The following is a 20,567-nucleotide window of genomic DNA, read 5'->3' on the forward strand; positions in this document are numbered from 1 at the left end:
TGCATATTTGAAATTCCCAGCCTTAGACGTCTTCCTTTGGAACTAGGTTTAATGCCCACAGAAGAACCCATTAAAATGCAAAGATATCGTCTTTGAATGGAACCAACTTGGCTTTTGGCAGATACACACACATTTATCAGCACTGCAGTGTAAATAGCTAGCTGCCTCCCAGAGGCCTAGACCTTGGAAAGCAGCCTTGCAGAATGGGCCGCTTCTAAGCAGACACGGTGGGATCTGCCTCGGCTAGTGGTCAGGACACAGCCGACCGCCAGCCTCGCTGCAGCCTCCGGGCAGGCCGGCTGCAGGGATTAGCCAGGACGAAGGCAGCCCCAGGAGGCCTTGTGGTGGGGCAGGACACCATCCAGCCCAGGTCTCCCCCTTCCTCAAGCCGGGTCACTTCGGCCCTTCCAAAAATCTGCTAGCTCTCATAAGAACGCTCACGGCCGGACATGTGGTACAGAGCGATGTCATCTCATTGTTTTCAACAGTGCCACCCCCAGTTCCCTGCCATTTGAGGGCCGGGGAAGAGGCCAAATAGAATTGAAGTCTGGAATGCCTTTTTTTGTTCTTTTCAGTTCAGTCAGCTTAAATGCCACGCAATCTTTACACTGTGGGCTAACGTGTATTACACAATTCTCTATTTGCCTTTTTAAAGGCGCTTCAAGTTATAAACACCATGCTGGGCCCCCGGCCGAAAAAAGAGACGCAGTTAAAAGCAGTCAGTAGGCTCCAGCCCGGCGTTTGGGCCTGGACTGGGGTCGCACCCCTCCTCTACCGCCCCCGCCCTCTTCCGGCTCCCAGGTCCAGTCCCCAGGACAACGCCCTAGAGCACCCGGCGGGAGGGCGGGGCGCCAAGCCTTGGCCGTCACGTCCCGAACGTCGGGAGGCGGGGCATAGCGCTTTTACGTCACCAGACCCCGCCCCGCATCCCTGATATTAACCGCGCCGACCGCCATTTTGTCTCCAGTGTCTCGTTTGCTGTCCGCGGCGTAGAGGGAAGTGTCTGACTCCGTGGGCGTGAGGCAGGGAGCAGGGGCTATTGTTTGTGTTTCACGCCGTAGTTTGGTCCGAGGCCTCCGGAGCTTTCCCGGGGCAGTCGGCAGAAGCCGCCGCGACCGCCCCGCCCCTCCCCTCCGTCCCTGGGACCGGGAGGGACCCAGACCGCGTCACGCCCCTCGGCGCTCAACCTTCCCTTCTCTGTCGTTGCGTCCGCATCGCTTCCCCGGAATCGGACGGTACCCCATAGATGGCCAGCTTTCCCCCGAGGGTCAACGAGAAAGAGATCGGTGAGGAATGGGACGATGGGCGAGGGGTGCCGGTGAGCCCGCGGGAGTTTAGGAGAGGCAGGGACTCTCCCGAGGAGGCTCTGAGTCTGAGGAAGTGGAGTGAGCCTGAGCCAAGCCTTAGAGCGCAGAGGGAAGAAGCGGCCCTGTGAGTGGGTGTCGTTGAGGGTAAATGGGTTCAGCCTTGATGCCGCGCCTACTGTGCGCCGGGCACGGCGGAAGGCAGTGCGCGGATCTTAGAGGCAAAGAGATTCTGGGCGCCGAGTGGAGGGCTGTAGTGATCATGTGGCCCGGGATGGATACACACTCGTGGGGATCCTAGCTGTCTCATCGGAGGTCTGCGCAGGGCTGTTCTGCAGGGATTCTCTTGGCTCGGGGGTTGGGGCCTGGAGTGGGCCGGAGCGGGCTGGGTAAGTCTTCGGGACGCTTACAAGTTTCCAGTGGGGAAAAGTACACTTGTGTGTTCTGAGCTGTTATGAAAGGATGGGTCTTCGTGTATACCAATCACTATAAGGGGAAGTGCAGCCGAAGAGCTGCCTTCAGCCTGGAAAAAGCAATATATATATATATATATATATTTTTTTTTTTTAATTGGTGTGGCGTTAAGAAAGGCAGCAGGCGGCTCAGGGGAGGAGTCTCAGTTATCTTTCGTGCACTTAAGAGTTGGGAGGAGCAGGGTGGTTGGGTGGAGTGACCGAAGAAAAGCTCATCTACGGAGGAGCAAACTCTTGAAAAGGCTGTCTAGAAACGCTTAGCGGCCAGCCCTGCCGAGCTGAAAACCGGCTGATAGATGTTGGCGGTCCTGTGTCAGGACGTACCCAGTGGCTCAGTGGAAAACACCTCACATTTTTTTAAGTCCTCTCACAAGGTGAAATAACTGGAACAACTTTGGGGGAAGTTGGGGGTGCTAATCATTGATTGATGTGTTACTAAACATTTAAACTTAGCAAGTCAAGTTATACACCTTATTTAAATATATGCAGTTTTTATTAAAATAGATTTAGCATCTCCCCACCCTTTCTCAAAGCCCAGCACTGAAATTACCGCTGTTAAATAAATGAAAATTGGAGGTAGCTACTGAGCTGAGAGCCTTTGCATTTCCTTATTCTTCAACTAAATGTATGCCTTTATTAAACACTGGCAGGAGGTATTTCCAGAGAAAGGGAGAAACAATAGCTAAAAGGCCCCCTATACTGTATGTTGGTAAATTCTTATATTTAGAGACAGCTATCTTAGAATTCTGGACTTTTGTCCTCTTAGGGATACAGTTGGATGGCAAGTTAGGAGGGGGCTTTAACCCTGGGTTGTTTTTTGTTTGGCTTTTTTGCTTTTTAGGGCCACACCTGCAGCATATGGAAGTTCCCAGGCTAGGAGTCAAACTGGAGCTACAGCTGCCAGCCTATGCCACAGCCATGCCAGATCCCAGCCTTGTCTGTGACCTACACCACAGCTCACAGCAGCAACAGATGCTTTAACCCACTAAGTGGAGCCAGGGTTTGAACCTGTATCCTCATGTTCATTTCTGCTGAGCCACAACAGGAACTCCCGACGCTGTTTTTTGGGGGTTTTTTTTGCTGTTCAGGGCTGCACCTGAAGCATATGGAGGTTCCCAGGCTAGGGGTCTAATCGGAGCTACAGCTGCCGGCCTCCAGGCCTCCACCACAGCAACGCAGGATCCGAGCCTGTCTGCGACCTACACTACAGCTTATGGCAATGCTGGATCCTTACCCACTGAGCGGGGCCAGGGATAGAGCCCGCAACCTCGTGGTTCCTAGTTGGATTCTTTTCCGATGTGCCACGATGAATTCCCTGATCCTGGTTTTAGTAACAGTTTTAAACAGAAAACAAAATTCATGTCCAGTTTTTTTGTTTGTTTTTATGTCACACCTGTGGCATGTGGAAGTCCAGGGATTGAATCTGACCTGCAGCTGTAGCAACGTGAGATCCTTTAACCCACTGCTCCAGGGCCTTGGGATCAAACCTGCACCTCCACAGTGACCTGAGCTGCTGAAGTTGGATTCTTAGCCTGCTGCGCCACAGCAGGAAGTCCTCATGTCCAATTTTTATTTTAACTGTGGGATGTAGAACTCAGAAGTTCTTATTCTCAGTCCAATGGTGTTTTGTTTTCGTACTCACAGTAGTGTCATAGATGAGTGGTCTGCCTTTCATTTATCTGTATTTTACTTCATCTTGAATCATTTTGAAAACTTTCCAGTCCTCTCTTATAAGGGATGGATAGAGCTTCTTAGCATAACTGCATAAGGTAGAACCTATCCATAGGTAGATACCTATCCACTAGGTAGCCTTTTGAATTAAAAAAAATGGGGGCGGTATTTAGGTCTCATTGTTATTTCCTAGATATAGTATAAAGTTACTAGGTAGTCGCCAAATAATCTAAAAGAACTTTGGCCTTTTAAAGGTCGTTTTGTTTTGTTTTTTTAAACAGGTTTTTGTTTCTTTGTTTGTTTTTAAAAAATTATTTGGATACAGAGTTAAACACTACACTGTGTAGTTTGTATCTATCAGTAAGGACTGACTTCCCTTTTTTCTTGGGTATTAATTACAGTTGTTTGGTTCTCATGTACTGAAAGAGGAGGCAAAATTCCATGAATGATTAAAGAAATCTATGCGACAGGGAGTTCCTGCCTAGAGCTACAGCCCTCTTTCACAAGGCACTGCCACAGATCCTCCCTTTCTGGTTGTGAAATTGCGGGGAGGAATGTGAAGAAGGGGCTAAATCTAGTTTGGTTGAGCAGTGACTCAGCTGATGGGTTAGAACTGTATGGATATTAATAATGTAGTGTTGTATCTTATGGCCAAGTTTCCATGGCAGGCAGCTGTTCTTTATACAAGGTCATTAAAAATCATACATTTCTTAGAATACTAGCATTAAACAGCAGGTAGTGTATCAGGTTTAATTAAATTTTTTCTTCATTATAAATCTTGTGCTAGTTATAATATTGTACCAATTATTAATATAATACTTTTAACGGTATAGCATCTATTTATTTGGCAGGTTTTTTGGGTTTTTTTTTTTTTTTTTTTTAGGATGGCCCTATTTCTTGAATATATATTTAAGAAAAATTAGCTTATTATTTCATGGCCTTTGTTATCTGAACCACCAGCTTTTTAGTTAATTTATTACCATTCTTTACTCAGAGGGAGTTTTGTGATTGTTGCCAAGGTAAAAGAAGAAAAATACAGATGATCTTAAAATACAGATGAGATTAAAAAATTGAGTCTTCTGTGGGGAAGTTAGTCTTGTTTATGCTTGCCAAAGAAGAAATGAGTTCTAGTCAAATTTACCACATGTTCTTGAAGTTGAATGCCAGGGTCGGTCCTTTCTTTCGAAATAGAAGTTAAATAAATATATTGATCTAGTTTGACTAGGGGTTTTCTCTTTTTTAGATAATACTTGCTTTTTTTTTTTTTTTTTTTTTTGGTCTTTTTGCCATTTCTCGGGCTGCTCCCGCTGCATGTTCCCAGGCTAGGGGTTGAATCAGAGCTGTAGCTGCCAGCCACCGCCATAGCAACTCAGGATCCGAGCCGCGTCTGTGACCTACACAACGGCTCTCGGCAACACCAGATCCTTAACCCACTGAGCAAGGCCAGGGATCAAACCCGCCACCTCATCATTCCTAGTCCGATTCATTAACCACTGCACCATGACGGGAACTCCCCCTCATTTTTTTTTTTTTTTTTTAAGATTTAGACAGGGGTTGCAAATTCAGAGACCAAACACATAAAGTACCTTAATGAAATGACCATATAAGACTGTGGGCTTGGGAATTCCTGTCGTGGCTCAGAGTTAATGAACTGACTAGCATCCGTGAAGACATGAGTTCAATCCCTGGCCCCACTCAGTGGGTTAAGGATCTGGCATTACCATGAGCTTCAGTGTAGGTGGCAGAAATGGCTCAGATCTGGTGTTGCTGTGGCTGTGGTGTAGTCTGGCAAGCTGCAGCTCTGATTTGACCCGTAGTCTGGAAAAGTCCATATGCCATGGATGTGGCCCTAAAAAGACAAATAAATAAATAAGTGAAAAAGAAAATATATTTAAAAAAAAAAAAAAAGAAAGAAAGGAGTTCCTTCCATGGCGCAGTGGTTAATGAATCCGACTAGGAACCATGAGGTTGTGGGTTCGATCCCTGCCCTTGCTCAGTGGGTTAAGGATCCAGCGTTGCCGTGAGCTGTGGTGTGGGTCACAGACGAGGCTCGGATCCCGAGTTGCTGTGGCCCTGGTGTAGGCTGGTGGCTACAGCTCCGATTGGACCCCTAGCCTGGGAACCTCCATATGCCGTGGGAGCGGCCCTAGAAAAGGCAGAAAGACCAAAAAAAAAAAAAAAAAGACTGGGATTGAAGGAATGTTAAGGAAAACAAGGAGCCAAGCCCTTTCAAAAAGCATTGTGCAGGGTCACCAGTTTTGGAATTTTGTATTAAAGTCATGTTACTGCCAGTGAAATTAATGTCCCCTCATGCTGTATTGATAGAAATGGGGCAGAGCTAGGTGGTGGGTGAGGAGGCAGTTCAGCTTTGATTAAACCCACCTGAAGTATTGTGTTTCATTCTGGGTACCACTCTTCTGACGACCACTGCTAACTGGTTTATCCAGAAAAGGATGAAGGTGAAGGATGGACTTGAATCCATGTAATCTTTTCACCAGGTTAAAAGGATTGAAAATTCACCAGATTTTATCCTGGTGAAAAAGTTTAGTTGCTGATGTCATTCCTGTCTTCATTGTATATACGAGTTTCATGTGGGAGCAGGATCAGGCTAATCTCTTACATCAGACTCCAGACTGAGTGGGTGGAGTGACAAGGAGGACGATCTTGGGTTATCAAAAGGAAATTTTCTGGTAATCTCAGCTGTGCCAAAATAGATGCATATTCATATATGTGAATATCATGGGAAAACAGGTTTCCATTTTGTTTTACTTTTTAAACCACAGTTCTTGTTGATGTGTCAAAGAATTGAGCAAAGAAATAGTTCAGTCCCTTAAGAATGGGAGCTCATACGTGTGCTTTCATATTCATTCAGTAAATACATACTGAGACCCTGTCACATGCCAAGTGCTACGCTAGCTGTTGGCAGAAAACACATTGAGACTGGAAGTGTCCCTGAATGAGTACATTTTGGAGGTTTGTGTGTATATATCTGCTCTTGCAATAGGAGTGTAAGTAGTTCTCATTTCTACTGCAGTGCATAGAATATATTGAAGTTTAGTTGTTGGAAATTTTAAGCCAAAAACAAAAATACACTGTAGAGTTGATCACACAACCAACCACAAAATAGATAATAGGGAAACTAAACCAAAGGTGAATTATTACTAAAAAAAGGGAAGAGTAGCAAAAAAAAGTCAAGACAAACCCAAGACAGCAGTGGTGATAGACCGATCAAGAAAATCCTTTCCCAGAATCAAGGAAATGCCAGCCACATTTGCATGTGTACATGTACAGTAGGAGGTTAAGTACTATTAACTAAATTTAAAGTGTATGAAATTTTCCTTTTTATTTTTTTATCCTTAAAAGCCAAAATAATTACTTCCATTTTTGGGTCAGTTTGTGGCCCATTAGGAGGATGCTTGAGGACCATTATTCCAGAACCACAAATATAATGCATTTTAAAGCACTGGTTGGGGAGATTGGACTAAATAACCTTTAAGTCCCTTCTTAGCTCTGAGGGTTTTGTGATTTTTGTGACCCAGGTTTGAGAAAGGTAAGAATATTCATGTTTGACTAGACCATTTGATAATGCTTCCTTTGAGTAATGCTGTAATGCCGTATTTTATATAGTTAGTTCATGATTTTTGAAAGCTGCAAACTTTTTGGAAGATACTTTTTTTTTTGGTCTTTTTTTGCTATCCCTTGGGCCGCTCCCGCGGCATATGGAGGTTCCCAGGCTAGGGGTCCAATCGGAGCCGTAGCCACCAGCCTAGGCCAGAGCCACAGCAACGCGGGATCCGAGCCGCGTCTGCAGCCTACACCACAGCTCACGGCAACGCCAGATCATTAACCCACTGAGCAAGGGCAGGGACCGAACCTACAACCTCATGGTTCCTAGTCAGATTCGTTAACCACTGCGCCACTACGGGAACTCCGGAAGATACTTTTTTCTTGCAGGGCAGCTTTAGTCTCTTGCATTTTAAATGTAATTTGATAAAAACATGAGGCAATGCAAAAAACAGGACTTCATTAATTGCTGGCTGTGATGGTTCATTACATTATTGTTATTTGACCAGTTTTTTAATTTATTTTTTATTTTTTAATTTTTTTTAAATGTTAAAGTTTTATTGAAGTATAGTTGATTTACAGTGTTGTAATTTCTGCTATGCAACAAAGTGATTCTTTTATATATATATATGTATACATATACACATATACACAATCAGGGAACCCCTGATTTCTGAATTTTTTTTTTTTTTATGTCCACACCCACGGCAGTTGGAGGTTCTGGGGCTAGGAATCGAATTCAGAGCGAAGCTGCAACCTGAACCAAAGCTGTGGCATGACCAGTTTTTTTAAGTGGAACTTAAAACAGCTTGAGATTTGGGAAATTTTAGGAAAATCACTTCACCAAAACTTGGGAGATAGTTAATATCATTAAAGGGTCTTCACAGCACTTGGAGGGATCTTCCCTCAAAGGGTAGATGCAGAATTCTTTGTACCTGATCTGCATAGAAGAGGAAAAAGGAGTTGAGTCATTCCTAAAGAAATATGGATGCAGTCTCAAATGCATTGTTGGTTATATATGATGTCCTGTATTTTTCCTCTTTCCTTTTAGTGAGATCACGTACTATAGGTGAACTTTTAGCTCCAGCAGCTCCTTTTGACAAGAAATGTGGTCGTGAAAATTGGACGGTTGCTTTTGCTCCAGATGGTTCATACTTTGCTTGGTCTCAAGGACATCGCACAGTAAAGCTTGTTCCGTGGTCCCAGTGCCTTAAGAACTTGTAAGACTTTTTGTATCTATCTCTTTGTATAATTTACTTTTTCTGAGTGGAGTGATAATATTTTGATATTTGTTTTTTCTCTTGGAGACTGTTGTGAATGTGTTTTAATCGTAACCCAAATATTTTATTGAAAAATTTGTGGGGAAGAATTGTCTGACATTACAGAATACTTTCTTAGGTACTTTGGTGTCTTGTGTCTTGATGGTGTGTCAGTATATGTGTCAGGGGAGGTGGCCTTTGTTATGTGATGCTTTTTGGATTTCACATTTTATTAGATAACAGAGGTGTATAGATCATGTAATTACTTTTTTTGTACTTAACAACCCCTCTGCTTGGGTTTGAGTTTAAATATATGTTGAAAGTTCTAAAATGAATCATCAACTAAATTTAATCTTTCCTTGCTTTTTATGTCTAGCTCACCTTCACTGTTTTATTCATTAATGTAATTATATATTACTTTAAATCTAGAAAGTATGGGAAACTACTGATTATTATGGAGGTTTAAAATACTTTTCTGATGTCAACTTCATAATATCTTATGTTCTTGGTTTTTTTTTTTGTTTTTGTCTTTTGCTTTTTTAGAGTTAAAGACAAGGAATCCTAATTGATAGAGGACTCCTATATCATTTAGGCTATATTGAAGCAAATAAAATTGTTTGAAAATTTGAAATGAAAAAATTACAAATTGCTTTATTTTTTACTTGGCCTCTTTCTCAACCACTAAGGATTTCTTTTAATCTGAATTTATTTGGTCATGCCCACAGGCTAATAGCAGCTTTTCTCCTTCCTATCTATATTTAAATTTTTTTAATTAAAATATAATTGATTTACAATGTTCTGTCAATTTCTGCTGTACAGCAGAGTGGCCCAGTCATACATAAATGTAAATTTTTTTCTCATGATCTTCCATCATGTTCTATCACAAGTGATTGGATATAGTTCCCTGTGCTATACAGCAAGACCTCATTGCTTATCCATTCTAAATGTAATAGTTTGCAATACAATAATAGAATCCTTATCGATAGGAAGGGTGCCATCTATAAGGATTCTCTTGTTATTCAGTATCACTATAATAATTGTTATTTTAATAAACACTTATTATTTAGTCTCCATAGGAGTACAGAGTAAATGATAACTAGATTTCACTTTGACCTTTTTTTCTACCCAGTCTCTTGCATGGCACCAAGAATATCACCAATTCAAGCAGTTTAAGGTTGTCAAGACAAAACAGTGATGGTGGTCAGAAAAATAAGCCTCGTGAACATATTATAGACTGTGGCGATATCGTCTGGAGTCTTGCTTTTGGATCTTCAGTTCCAGAAAAACAGAGTCGCTGTGTAAATATAGAATGGCATCGATTCCGATTTGGACAGGATCAGCTACTCCTTGCCACAGGGTTAAACAATGGGCGTATCAAAATATGGGATGTATATACAGGTATGGAATTAAAATTTTAAGAGCAAACGTAATTATTTTATGCTGCTAGGCATAGCTCATAGGCAGTAGAACACATGATTTGTGGATTTTAACTTACTGAGTAGCATCTTCAGCTCATAGTCTTAATTTAGGAAAATGGAGTTCACATTGCTTGATCAGTCTTTAGAGAATATGTAGCAGGAAGGAGATATCTAAGGAATGTTTAGTTAATTATCACTTAAACTAGTAATTTAGTTTATCACTTAAATTGCAAAATGTATACTTTTTTAGTGATTGATAGAGGCTTTCAAGGTAAACCTGTTTTTAACAATCATCTAACCTTTGGAAGGTTTTAATGACATTTTATCTAAAATTTAACTAGATAGGTTGAGAAGTTAAATTATTTGGGCATTTAAAAGTAAATTTTTTGTTCACTACCTAAAATAGTCTCTGGCTCATAGTATGTACTCTAATATTTGAGTGTTTTTAAAAAATAAGTATTAAAACAATATGTACATTAAATACAGCAGGTGATACTAACATTGGGTAGGGATAATGCGTCAGTAGATTTGAATTCTTGAAAAAAAATTAATGCATATAGATTTTCATAGAAAAACAAAATTCTGATGAATAAAGAATTTTTTTTTTTCCACAGATGTTTGAAAATTTAGGCTATAGTAGGATAACTTGTATGTTTGGGGAAGTTTGACAGTTCATTTTTAATCTAGATCAAGGAAAAAACAAGGAAAAATTTGATCTTATAATTTTAAAATCATAGTATACAAACTTTTAAAATATTTTTTACCTTTTAAGGGTTGCACATGCAGCATATGGAAGTTCCCAGGCTAGGGGTTGAATCGGAGCCATAGCTGCTGGCCTACAGCACAGCTGCAGCAGTGCCAAATCTGAGCTGTGTCTTCGACCTATGCCTCAGCTTGCGGCAATGGCGGCGGATCTTTAACCCACTGATTAAAGCCAGGGGATCAAACCCATGTCCTCATAGATACTAGTCGGGTTCATTAACCACCAAGCCATGACAGAAATTCCTATAGAAACATTTTTTAAGTGATGTAGATTTTCTTGTTATTAACTTGACTTGACCCAGGAGTTCACACTCACGAATTCCTTTCTAACTTTTCTAATAAATTTAGGCTTTGCTATCTTGGAAGTAATCCATTTAAAAACAGTGTAAATGGTGAATCTTTAAAAAATAATGGTAAAAGCAGTAATAAGTCATTTTTACACTTGGTAAACTGTGTATTTTTTCTTATATATATATTGAAGGAATATATACACACATATATATATATATATTTTTTTTCTTTTTTCTTTTTAGGGCTGCACCCATGGCATATGGAGGTTCCAAGGCTAGAGGTTGAATTTGAGCTGTAGCTACTGGCCTATGCCACAGCCACAGCCACAGCCATGCAGGATCCTTAACCCACTGAGCAAAGCCTCAGGGATTGAACCTACGTCCTCGTGGATGCTAGTCAGATTAGTTAACTGCTGAGCCACTATGGGAACTCTCTATAATTTTTTTTAATGGAAGCTGATAAAAATTATTAATGTTGTCCTTTTTTTTCCCACTTTCTGTTGTATTTAGGAAAACTCCTCCTTAACTTGGTAGATCATACTGAAGTGGTCAGAGATTTAACTTTTGCTCCAGATGGGAGCTTGATCCTGGTGTCAGCTTCAAGAGACAAAACTCTGAGAGTGTGGGACCTGAAAGATGATGGTATGTCTTTTTCCAGGTTGTGATAAAGAACTAGTGTCTTGATATTACTACTGAGAGGTATTGCAAACACCTGGGGCATATGATGTTAACAGTGGCAAATGACTGAAGTTTCCTTTTCTCTTAGTCCTTTGGTCTCTTTCCTTCTATAGGTCAAACAAAACCATAAATTTTGCGCAGAATAGAAGCCAGCACTTGATCTAAGCAAACGCTTTGATATTATTCAGACACTAATCACACAAATGTGTGTCAGCTATCTGAGGACAAAATCTGGGTTGGTTTTATGGTTTAATCTGTGTTGGCTTAGTTCCTTTATCTCAGAGAGGGTTATTAACTTCATTTGCTCAGTGAAAATTTAAATAGATTTTTGCTATAACAAAAGATATAACTTAGTGATTCATAAAATGTAAATTAAAAGATAATTGATATGCCAGAATTTATATGTCAATACTAATCATAATAATAAGTTGGATAGTTTAAGTAAGAAGTTATAAAAAGTAGATTTGCTTTCCAATATAGTAAAAGCTATGTCAGTGTCAAGTACTTAGCTTTCTCTGAAACATTTATGATTGTGGTGCTTTTTACAGAGTTTTGGAGAGTCTGCCTTGTTTGAGAGGACCTGAGATGAGCATCTCTTCTCCTTCTTAACCTCTAATGAAGGAGTTTACAGTTTTAACTAAAACCTTATATTTAATTACCATCTACTAGTGCTCTACCAACCTCAAGCTGGAGGTTGACAGGCTGCTTTGGGGAAATGTAGCTTAACTTGAACTTAGTAGGAGACAAACCACTCATTTGGAGACTTGTTCCAGCTTATGGATAGTAACCATTTCCTGATAGAATAATACAATAATACTACTACCAAACTATGAGGTACCTTCCCATTTTATCAGTTTTTTGATTGTTTGGCAGTTGAGGGGTAAAGGGATCTGAACAGTTAAAACTGTTGATAATTAAAATTTTCTTTTGCATGTCAAATGGTCCTTGCTCCCTGAGTTGTGTGTATAAGAATGTAGACTCAGGAGTTCTGTTGTGTCACAGCGGAAACAAATCCAACCAGGAACCATGAGATTGCAGGTTCCATCCCTGGCCTTGCTTAGTGGGTTGGGATCTGGCATTGCCGTGAGCTGTGGTGTAGGTTGCAGATGTGGCTCAGATCCTGTGTTGCTATGGCTGTGCTGTAGGCCGGCAGCTGTAGCTCCAATTTGACCCCTAGCCAGGGAACTTCCATATGCTGCAGTACGGCCCTAAAAAGCCTCACCCCCCCAAAAAAAGACAACAAAACCTAAGAGTTAAAATACATTAAAATATACGTGGGCATAATTGTGTGCTTTGGGTATAATGCACAAGAGCCTTGGAATGGAATGTAGGTTATAAAAAAGGAAGGGCGAAAAGGCAGTTTGAAGATGTCCATGAAGTCTCAACTTTGCTATTGAGGTGTTCCAGTTCCTTCATTTGTAGAATAAGGGGATTAAATCATATATTTTCTGTACAAATCAGCAGACCTTTTCTTAAAAGGCCAAATGGTGAATATTTTAGGCTTGTAAACTATGTTCTCTCTGCAACAGGTTTTCAACTCTACTCTTGTAGTGGAATGGGCACATTTGTGTTCCAATAAAATTTTGGTACAAAAATAAGTAGCTGGTGTATATAGCCAGCCTCTATTGTAGATTAATCACTGCCCCTGTAGAAGTTTGTGATTCTGTAATCTACCATTTTTGAAGTGCTGCTCATTTGAAGTAGCTTCTAGGGTTAACACAGGTAATTTTCTTTTTGTTCAGGAAACATGATGAAAGTATTGAGGGGCCATCAGAACTGGGTGTACAGCTGTGCATTCTCTCCTGACTCTTCTATGCTGTGTTCAGTGGGAGCCAGTAAAGCAGTATGTGTCAAAGTTCTTGTATATTTATTGTGAATTGGATTATAATGATGTGTGCATAATCATTTTAAATCTAAGTAACCTATTAAGTCTGTGCTCGGTGTCTTGAATATCTTAATATTTTATTTCATGATGGGGGAGAATTTGCATGAGGGAAATTAAATATAGTTATTGATTGTAAAGTGAGAAATTGGATTGCTTTTAGATAGAGATGATATTCATAAAATAAGGGGTATGTCAAATTTATTCTTTCTAAGGTCTAGGGAAGTTTATGTGCTATATAAGAGATCTAGTCCAAATGTTAAGACATTCCCTTGCTAATTATTTTCTTTGTTGTCCTTTTTTTTTTTTTTTTGTCCAGTTTGCTGTTTAAAAAGTTTTGAGTCCCAGCTGGTCTTGGACATTTAACTGAAAAAAGTAACTTATAGATCTAATAAGAATAAAAATAGCAGTCGTATATGTCCCAGAGTGAACTATAGATGGAATTTGATTTGATCTGTCTTCCATAATATACCTGTAGGCAGATTAAGTATAAAGTGACTCTTAAGAGGGTTATGCGTATTGATGAACCCTCCTCCTTTAGTTGTGTACCAGCTCTGAGTTAGTAAAAAGAGATCTTATTAGCTTCAAGTATTTATGAAAATGGTTGAAGTCCAAATACATGTGACGATCACACTTTGAATTAATGTGGGGGGGTGGGAGGTTGGTTAAAATGCATTTTATTTAGCCAAGAAGTGTGTTAAAATGATAGTTGCAAATGTTGGCAGTTTAGAAAAAGAATAATCAGTTTAGTTCTTTAAAAATCATAAGAAGAACAAAGCTAGATGTTGACATTGCTATTTTAGGCTGTGTGTTTTCCATATGCTTCTTGCTTTCCCTGTCACAGGTGGTGGCAGCAATATTGGTGTGATTGAGGTTATGCTGGCACCACTCGCACACAGGCGCACAATGGTGTTAGCTGGGCAGAAAGAGTGGCATCTCTGGCTACCGGGCTGGGGGCGACCTTTACCATAGGATGAAGTAACCTTGCATTCGGCTGCAAGGTGTACTGTACGTACACAGGTGCTGGTCGATGTCCACTTTCTGCTTTTCTTTCTTTCTTTTTTTCTTTTTAAAAATGATTTTCCCCACAGTGAAACCAACTGACTCCTCCGAGTAAATTGATCCTCCAGTCTGGTGGAATTGGGAGTCTGACATGTGAAACCAATTTAATGTAATGTAATTGGCTTTCAAATGGTTTCTCTGTGCTGTTTTTTGGAATTCTTTGAGATACTAGAGATACCTTAAGTCTTAGATCCAATTTAAAATTTGTGTTTATTTTTCTATGGAAATAATATATTATGTCTGTGCAGAAAAAAAGTAGTAAAAAGGATTGCTTTACTCCAAGAGGAGGAGAGATTGTCTTACTAGGATTGTTATAAACCTCCAAGCTCACATTTAACATAACAGACTGAAGTAAATGTTAGAGTACTGTTTAGAGCTATTCTGCACAGTCTAACTCCTGATCTTTAGAATCTAAAATTATGTGTGAACTTGTACTAAGTAATTAAAAAGTTTGATACTTTAAATGACTAATGATTGTGGTCGGTTTGGGAAAAATAAGATTGGCAAATCTTGACTCACAGAAATGTTAATTGTATTATTTTCGTAAATTAGCATTTTCATTTTGTAATGTGGTTTAACATCCTGTTGTTTGCCAAAGAAATTTCATTTGGCTGTGAAAATTCTCTTTGCTTGCAGTATCTGTTTCTCTTCCTAGGCTCACGTTGGTGACCCAAGCCTATTGTAAACAAGTGATTATCTCAAAGGGAGATGCCAATGGAGTAACAATTTGTTAACCTTACATTTTCTGTCTGTATATTTTTTAAAAATTTGGTAGTTTCTGGAAAAAAAGAAGGGGGTTTGTAGTACTTAACCCTGTTTATTTCTGTATATTTTAGTTAATTAGTCTTTGGAATAAATGGATTTCAGTATAACTTTGTGGTTAAATTGCATTGCCTTTTTTGTGTTTAGGCTTATTTTTTAATTAACATTTAACAGAAACATTTGAAATAGAATTTGCATGTCTACTTTAATTAACTTAAAGACTGATTTTTTTTTAATCTATGACACTGAGCATATTTTTAATTATTCATAAATTATAATGTTTAATTTAATATCTTAATTAAATTTAGCAGTTTTAGTTTAAGATGTGCCATTTTGTCCTCTGTGTGTCTGAATGAAGCTATAACATTTGCCTTTTTTTGCAGGTTTTCCTTTGGGATATGGATAAATATACCATGATACGGAAACTAGAGGGACATCACCATGATGTTGTAGCTTGTGACTTTTCTCCTGATGGAGCTTTACTGGCTACGGCATCTTATGATACTCGAGTGTATATCTGGGATCCACACACTGGAGACATTTTGATGGAATTTGGGTGGGTACAGCATGAATTATTTTAGTCTATAATTCGTCTCTACAGTTAGGACACTTTTTAAGAAGTTACAGGAATAATTAGTCTATCTGGAGTTCCCGTTGTGCCTCAGTGGAGACAGTCCGACTAAGTAACCATGAGGTTAAGGGTTCGATCTCTGGCCTTGCTCAGTGGGTTAAGGATGCGGCATTGCTGAGAGCTGTGGTATAGGTCGCAGACTTGGATCAGATCCTGCTTTGCTGTGGCTGTGGTGTAGGCCAGCAGCTGTAGCTCTGATTCAGCCCCAGGGGAACCTCCATATGCCATAGGTATGACCCCAAAAAGCAAAAAATAAAAAAATAATAAAATTACATGCACTTGAATAATGCATGTAAATTCTACAGATAAATTTGACTCTTAATACAGATCTGGTTACTTCATAGTATATGACTGTAGAAGTGGTTTCATTTTGGGGAAACATAATTAAAACTAAAGTTGGACTTAGGGTCGTAAACAACTTTGTAAAAAAGGAAATAAGTAATTAGGTTTAATTACTTCGATTAGTGTGGATAGATCAGCTTTACTCATTCTTCTCAGTTGTGTTCGTTAAAGCCGCTTTAAACATCATTCAAAGACTGATGTACTTTGTACCTAGGGTAGTTTTGTTTCTTAAGTGACTCTCATTTCCACTGAAAACATGTCTTTGACCTCAGGCACCTGTTCCCTCCACCCACTCCAATATTTGCTGGAGGAGCAAATGACCGATGGGTACGATCTGTATCATTTAGTCATGATGGACTGCATGTTGCAAGCCTTGCTGATGATAAGTAAGTGTGAATTAGAGCTTAACCTATTTATTGTTTTTTAAAGATTTCTGCTCATTCTTCTATTTAATAAACATTCTTAAGGCTGAAAGGGGGGGGGGGGCCTTTCTGCAGTTTGGGTTTTAATGGCTCCCTTGGCAAGACCTTGGGAGATGTTGGTTTGCCTTTTTAAAGAATATTGGCCTGAACAGTGTTTGTGTAAACTAAAGATAATGCATGTTTTTCCTTGTTCTTTGTTAACGAGTTTAGGCAAACTGGGTAGATTTTTAATTAGCTTTTATCTCAGCTGACAGGTTTTTTTTCAGTATAAGGTTGAAGCAGGACATTTTCAAATGGTAAAAATAGTCATTTTTGGAGTTCCCATTGTGGCTAAGTGTTCAATGAACCCGACTAGTATCCTTGAGGACGCGGGTTCCATCCCTGGCCTTGCTCAGTGGGTTAAGGATCTGGCTACAGCTCCGACTTGACCCTTAACCTGGGAACCTCCATATGCTGTGTGTGTGCGCCCCCCCCCCCAAAAAAAAGAATCAGAAGAATCATTTTTATCCACTGAAATTGAGACTCTAAAGATGAAATGCCCCATGAGTGAGATATACTGCTTATTGGTAAGAAGCAGAAATGAGATATAGCCATTCTATTTTCTCATATAATGTGCATGGATATAGCTTTAAGCAAGCATTTTGGTCACAAATCCATTCAGAAAGTGACTCATTTTTACATACAAGGAGAGTTATTTTGTCAGCAGTAATTGTTTTTCTGTTTGTTCAGATTGGTTCTGAATATCAGTTTTGCTGTTCATGAGATACACCCTACCCAGGTGAAAAAGTTTTTATCAACATAGCAGATACTGATTGTGTTTTTTTTTTGTTGTTGTTGTTGTTATTGTTGCTATCTCTTGGTTCTTGGGCCGCTCCCGCGGCATATGGAGGTTCCCAGGCTAGGGGTCCAATCGGAGCTGTAGCCACCGGCCTACGCCAGAGCCACAGCAACGCGGGATCCGAGCCGCGTCTGCAGCCTACACCACAGCTCACGGCAACGCCGGATCGTTAACCCACTGAGCAAGGCCAGGGACCGAACCCGCAACCTCATGGTTCCTAGTCGGATTCGTTAACCACTGCCCCACGACGGGAACTCCCTGATTGTGTTTTAAGTGAAAGAAAGTAAGGAAAAAGCTTCCAGTTGTGAGCATGATAGATCTGAACACTGGGAAATGAAGGCAGCCATACCTTATAGTCTCTTAAGTGTGAGTTGATCCAAATTACCAATTAGTGTAGACTGAAAAATCTTTACAAAGCAAGTTATATTAATTGCTATGGTTGTATTTTGTGACTCAGCACAGAGTGGCATTTCTTTCTGAATTTTAAAAGTTGCTTTTACCTTAAATTTCCTACTAGGTACTCACTGGCCAATTTATTTCCTTTGCAGAATGGTGAGGTTCTGGAGAATTGATGAAGATTATCCAGTGCAAGTTGCACCTTTGAGCAATGGTCTTTGCTGTGCCTTTTCTACTGATGGCAGTGTTCTAGCTGCTGGGTAAAAGATCTCTCTTTCCTTTTAAGAGGCAATCTAAGGTGGCTTTTAGTCAAAGCAGCCAGTATTTTATTGTCAGGAAATCTTCCATAAGGGCTCTTTATAATACTATTACTTTGTCATAGAGATCATTGGGTAGGTCACCTTAGTTAGGTTTTGTTTTGTTTTGTTTTGTTTTTTCTTTCTTTTTAGGGCCACACCTACAGCATATGGAAGTACCCAGGCTAGGGGTCAAATCAGAGCTGCAGCTGCTGGCCTGCACCACAGCCACAGCAACATCAGACCTGAACCATGTCTGTGATCTATACCTCAGCTCGCGGCAATGCTGGATCTTTAACCCATTGAGGTCAGGGATTGAACCCACATCCTCATGGATACTATTTGGACTCTTTTTTTTTTTTTAGACTGCACCCTCAGTGTATGGAAATTGCCAGGCTAGGGCTAGGGGTAGAATTGGGCTATAGCCGCCAGTCTATGCCACAGCCACATGGGATCTGAGCCGCGTCTTCAACCTACACCACAGCTCATGGCAATGCTGGGTTCTTAACCCACTGAGTGAGGCCAGGGACGGAATCCAAGTCCTCATGGATCCTAGTTGGGTTCGTGACCCGTGAGCCACGACGGGAAATCCACTAGTTGTATCCTTAACCCTCTGAGCCACAATGGGAATTCTGCTTAATTAGGTTTTAATGTGCAGTTTGTGGCTCTCATACAAAGTTTTGGTGATAGTTGTTTGAGCTGTGGGATGTTGAAATATATGGATTTGGGTAACTGAGCTTGTGACTTGTTTCTCTTTAGGACACATGATGGAAGTGTTTATTTTTGGGCCACTCCAAGGCAAGTCCCTAGCCTTCAACATTTATGTCGTATGTCAATCCGGAGAGTGATGCCCACCCAAGAAGTCCAGGAGCTGCCAATTCCTTCCAAAGTCTTAGAGTTTCTCTCCTACCGTATTTAGAGGACGCTGCCTTTCCTCAACCTAGGGACTGACAACACACTTCACACAAACCTCAAGCTTTACTTTAAGGTTTAGGAGATTAATTTAATGATACATTCTTGTGTTGCATTTTGATCAGTTGAGCTTTTAAAATATTATTTATAGACCATAGAACTATTTCTGAACATATCAACTGTAAATTTTTTTTCTAAACTTAACTGTGAAAACATATACATACATGTATATATTTAGATATAAGCTGCTATGTGTTGAATGGACCCCTTTGCTTTTCTAATTTTTAGTTCCAACATGTATATATCGCTTCAGTAGAGCCACAGTGTGTATCTTTGCTGTGAAGTGGAAGGAATTTTTTTTATCCTGACATTGAGTAAGATGGCAGATGCTGACTTAAGAAAGGTGAATTGCCTCATACAATATGTGTATTTGGTTGGGAGGATCAGGTGACTGACCTGAAAGTAAAACACAGTTTTTGTCTAGGAAAGGATTTTGTTTTCCTTAGGAGTGTCAGAGAAGTAGAATTTGAATGTGACATTATTAAATAGAAAACAGAACCAGGATATAACCAGAAAAAAAGTGTACCCCCCCATAACTGCCGCTGCAGGCCTTAATTTTGGAAAGCAGCTTGCTTCTTTAACCCCTGTGGTATAAGTATTATAAATTTTAGTCAATTTGAGAAATCCATCTACTGTATTATTACTAAATATTTTTTTGTTTGTACTAAGGGACAGTTATTTGAAGACTATGAAGACCATCATGGTTTTTTGGGTTTTTTTTAATTTGTTTTGGAGGGGTGGCTTTTAATTTTTTACACATATCCTGTGTTTCTGAAGGGGATAATATTGGTGACTTGCCAAAGAGAAGCAATATAGTATGTCTGCTTTTGCCTTCTGTTATTTATCTTACCTGCAGATATTAAGAATGTATGCATTATGTAAAATGCTTGATTATATATTTTTGTTGAGTTTTTTAATTAAAGACTTGTTAAAAAAACACTGTCGCAAATGATTTTTACATGTGTTGGTAGGTTTCATGCTTTTTTGGTCTGTCTCCATGTAAGATTGATGGTGCACCACAAGCAAATTAAACAAGAAGGGTAATGAGGAAATAGCACGAGAAAGGGCACTACTTGGAAGTTAATGCTTCATGAATGCAGTCACTTGTACTTCCTTGTTCTGGGAGAACTACTACAGAAATAATTACTTGAAAAGCAAAGAAAGGAAAACTTCTGAGAAAGTTACGATCTTTCAGGGGAACTCATAGGCTTATACTAAACATTTCTGGTTAAAATAACTATTTAAAAAAAATCTAGTGGTATGAGCCCTTTGAGGAAAATGAGCAAAACTTACTAGCATGTGTGCTCTTTGAAGACTTGTCCCCACTGAGAAATTATTACTCTTTTCAGGGTTTATATCTGTATAGGTTATAAATATAAAAGCTAGTAGAAAATACGCCTTTTATATATGCTTTTTTTTTTAAAAATACCATTATTTACTTTTCACATCAAATTATTCTCCAGTCAACATTTCTAAATTCTCTAAGAAGGACAGAATTGCTTGCTATCTTCCTGTGAAAACCATAGTGGAAGATGAAAGGAAGAT

At 39.8% G+C, this 20,567-nt stretch overlaps 1 protein-coding gene and 1 long non-coding RNA gene across 4 annotated transcripts in view; one reads left to right on the forward strand and one right to left on the reverse strand.

Annotated features, from left to right (window-relative positions):
- Positions 1 to 20,567, reverse strand: part of LOC146398268 (uncharacterized) — a 139,038-nt gene that overhangs the window by 111,173 nt on the left and 7,298 nt on the right. The gene's annotated exons all lie outside the window — the stretch shown is intronic.
- Positions 966 to 19,840, forward strand: WSB1 (WD repeat and SOCS box containing 1). 3 transcript variants are annotated; one of them, XR_002337271.2, is made up of 10 exons: positions 966 to 1,286; positions 8,064 to 8,232; positions 9,401 to 9,669; positions 11,252 to 11,383; positions 13,162 to 13,262; positions 14,146 to 14,321; positions 15,509 to 15,681; positions 16,371 to 16,484; positions 17,907 to 18,014; positions 18,810 to 19,840. XR_002337271.2 is itself a non-coding variant. In XM_021067462.2 (9 exons), the coding sequence occupies exons 1-9, from the start codon at positions 1,247 to 1,249 to the stop codon at positions 18,967 to 18,969; spliced, it is 1,266 nt and encodes a 421-aa protein (XP_020923121.1). In that variant the 5' UTR covers positions 966 to 1,246; the 3' UTR covers positions 18,970 to 19,840. The 3 variants fall into 3 exon arrangements, 2 of the variants coding, with proteins under 2 accessions (XP_020923121.1, XP_084841406.1); XM_021067462.2 differs by lacking the exon at positions 14,146 to 14,321; XM_084985280.1 differs by lacking the exons at positions 15,509 to 15,681; positions 16,371 to 16,484; positions 17,907 to 18,014; positions 18,810 to 19,840 and having other exon boundaries at positions 14,146 to 15,235.

The sequence above is a fragment of the Sus scrofa genome, chromosome 12 (assembly GCF_054392235.1).
Source record: "Sus scrofa isolate SSC_HxYL_T2T_F1_AM1 chromosome 12, Sscrofa_HxYL_maternal_Yorkshire_Landrace_v2.0, whole genome shotgun sequence".
Lineage (NCBI taxonomy): Eukaryota > Metazoa > Chordata > Mammalia > Artiodactyla > Suidae > Sus > Sus scrofa.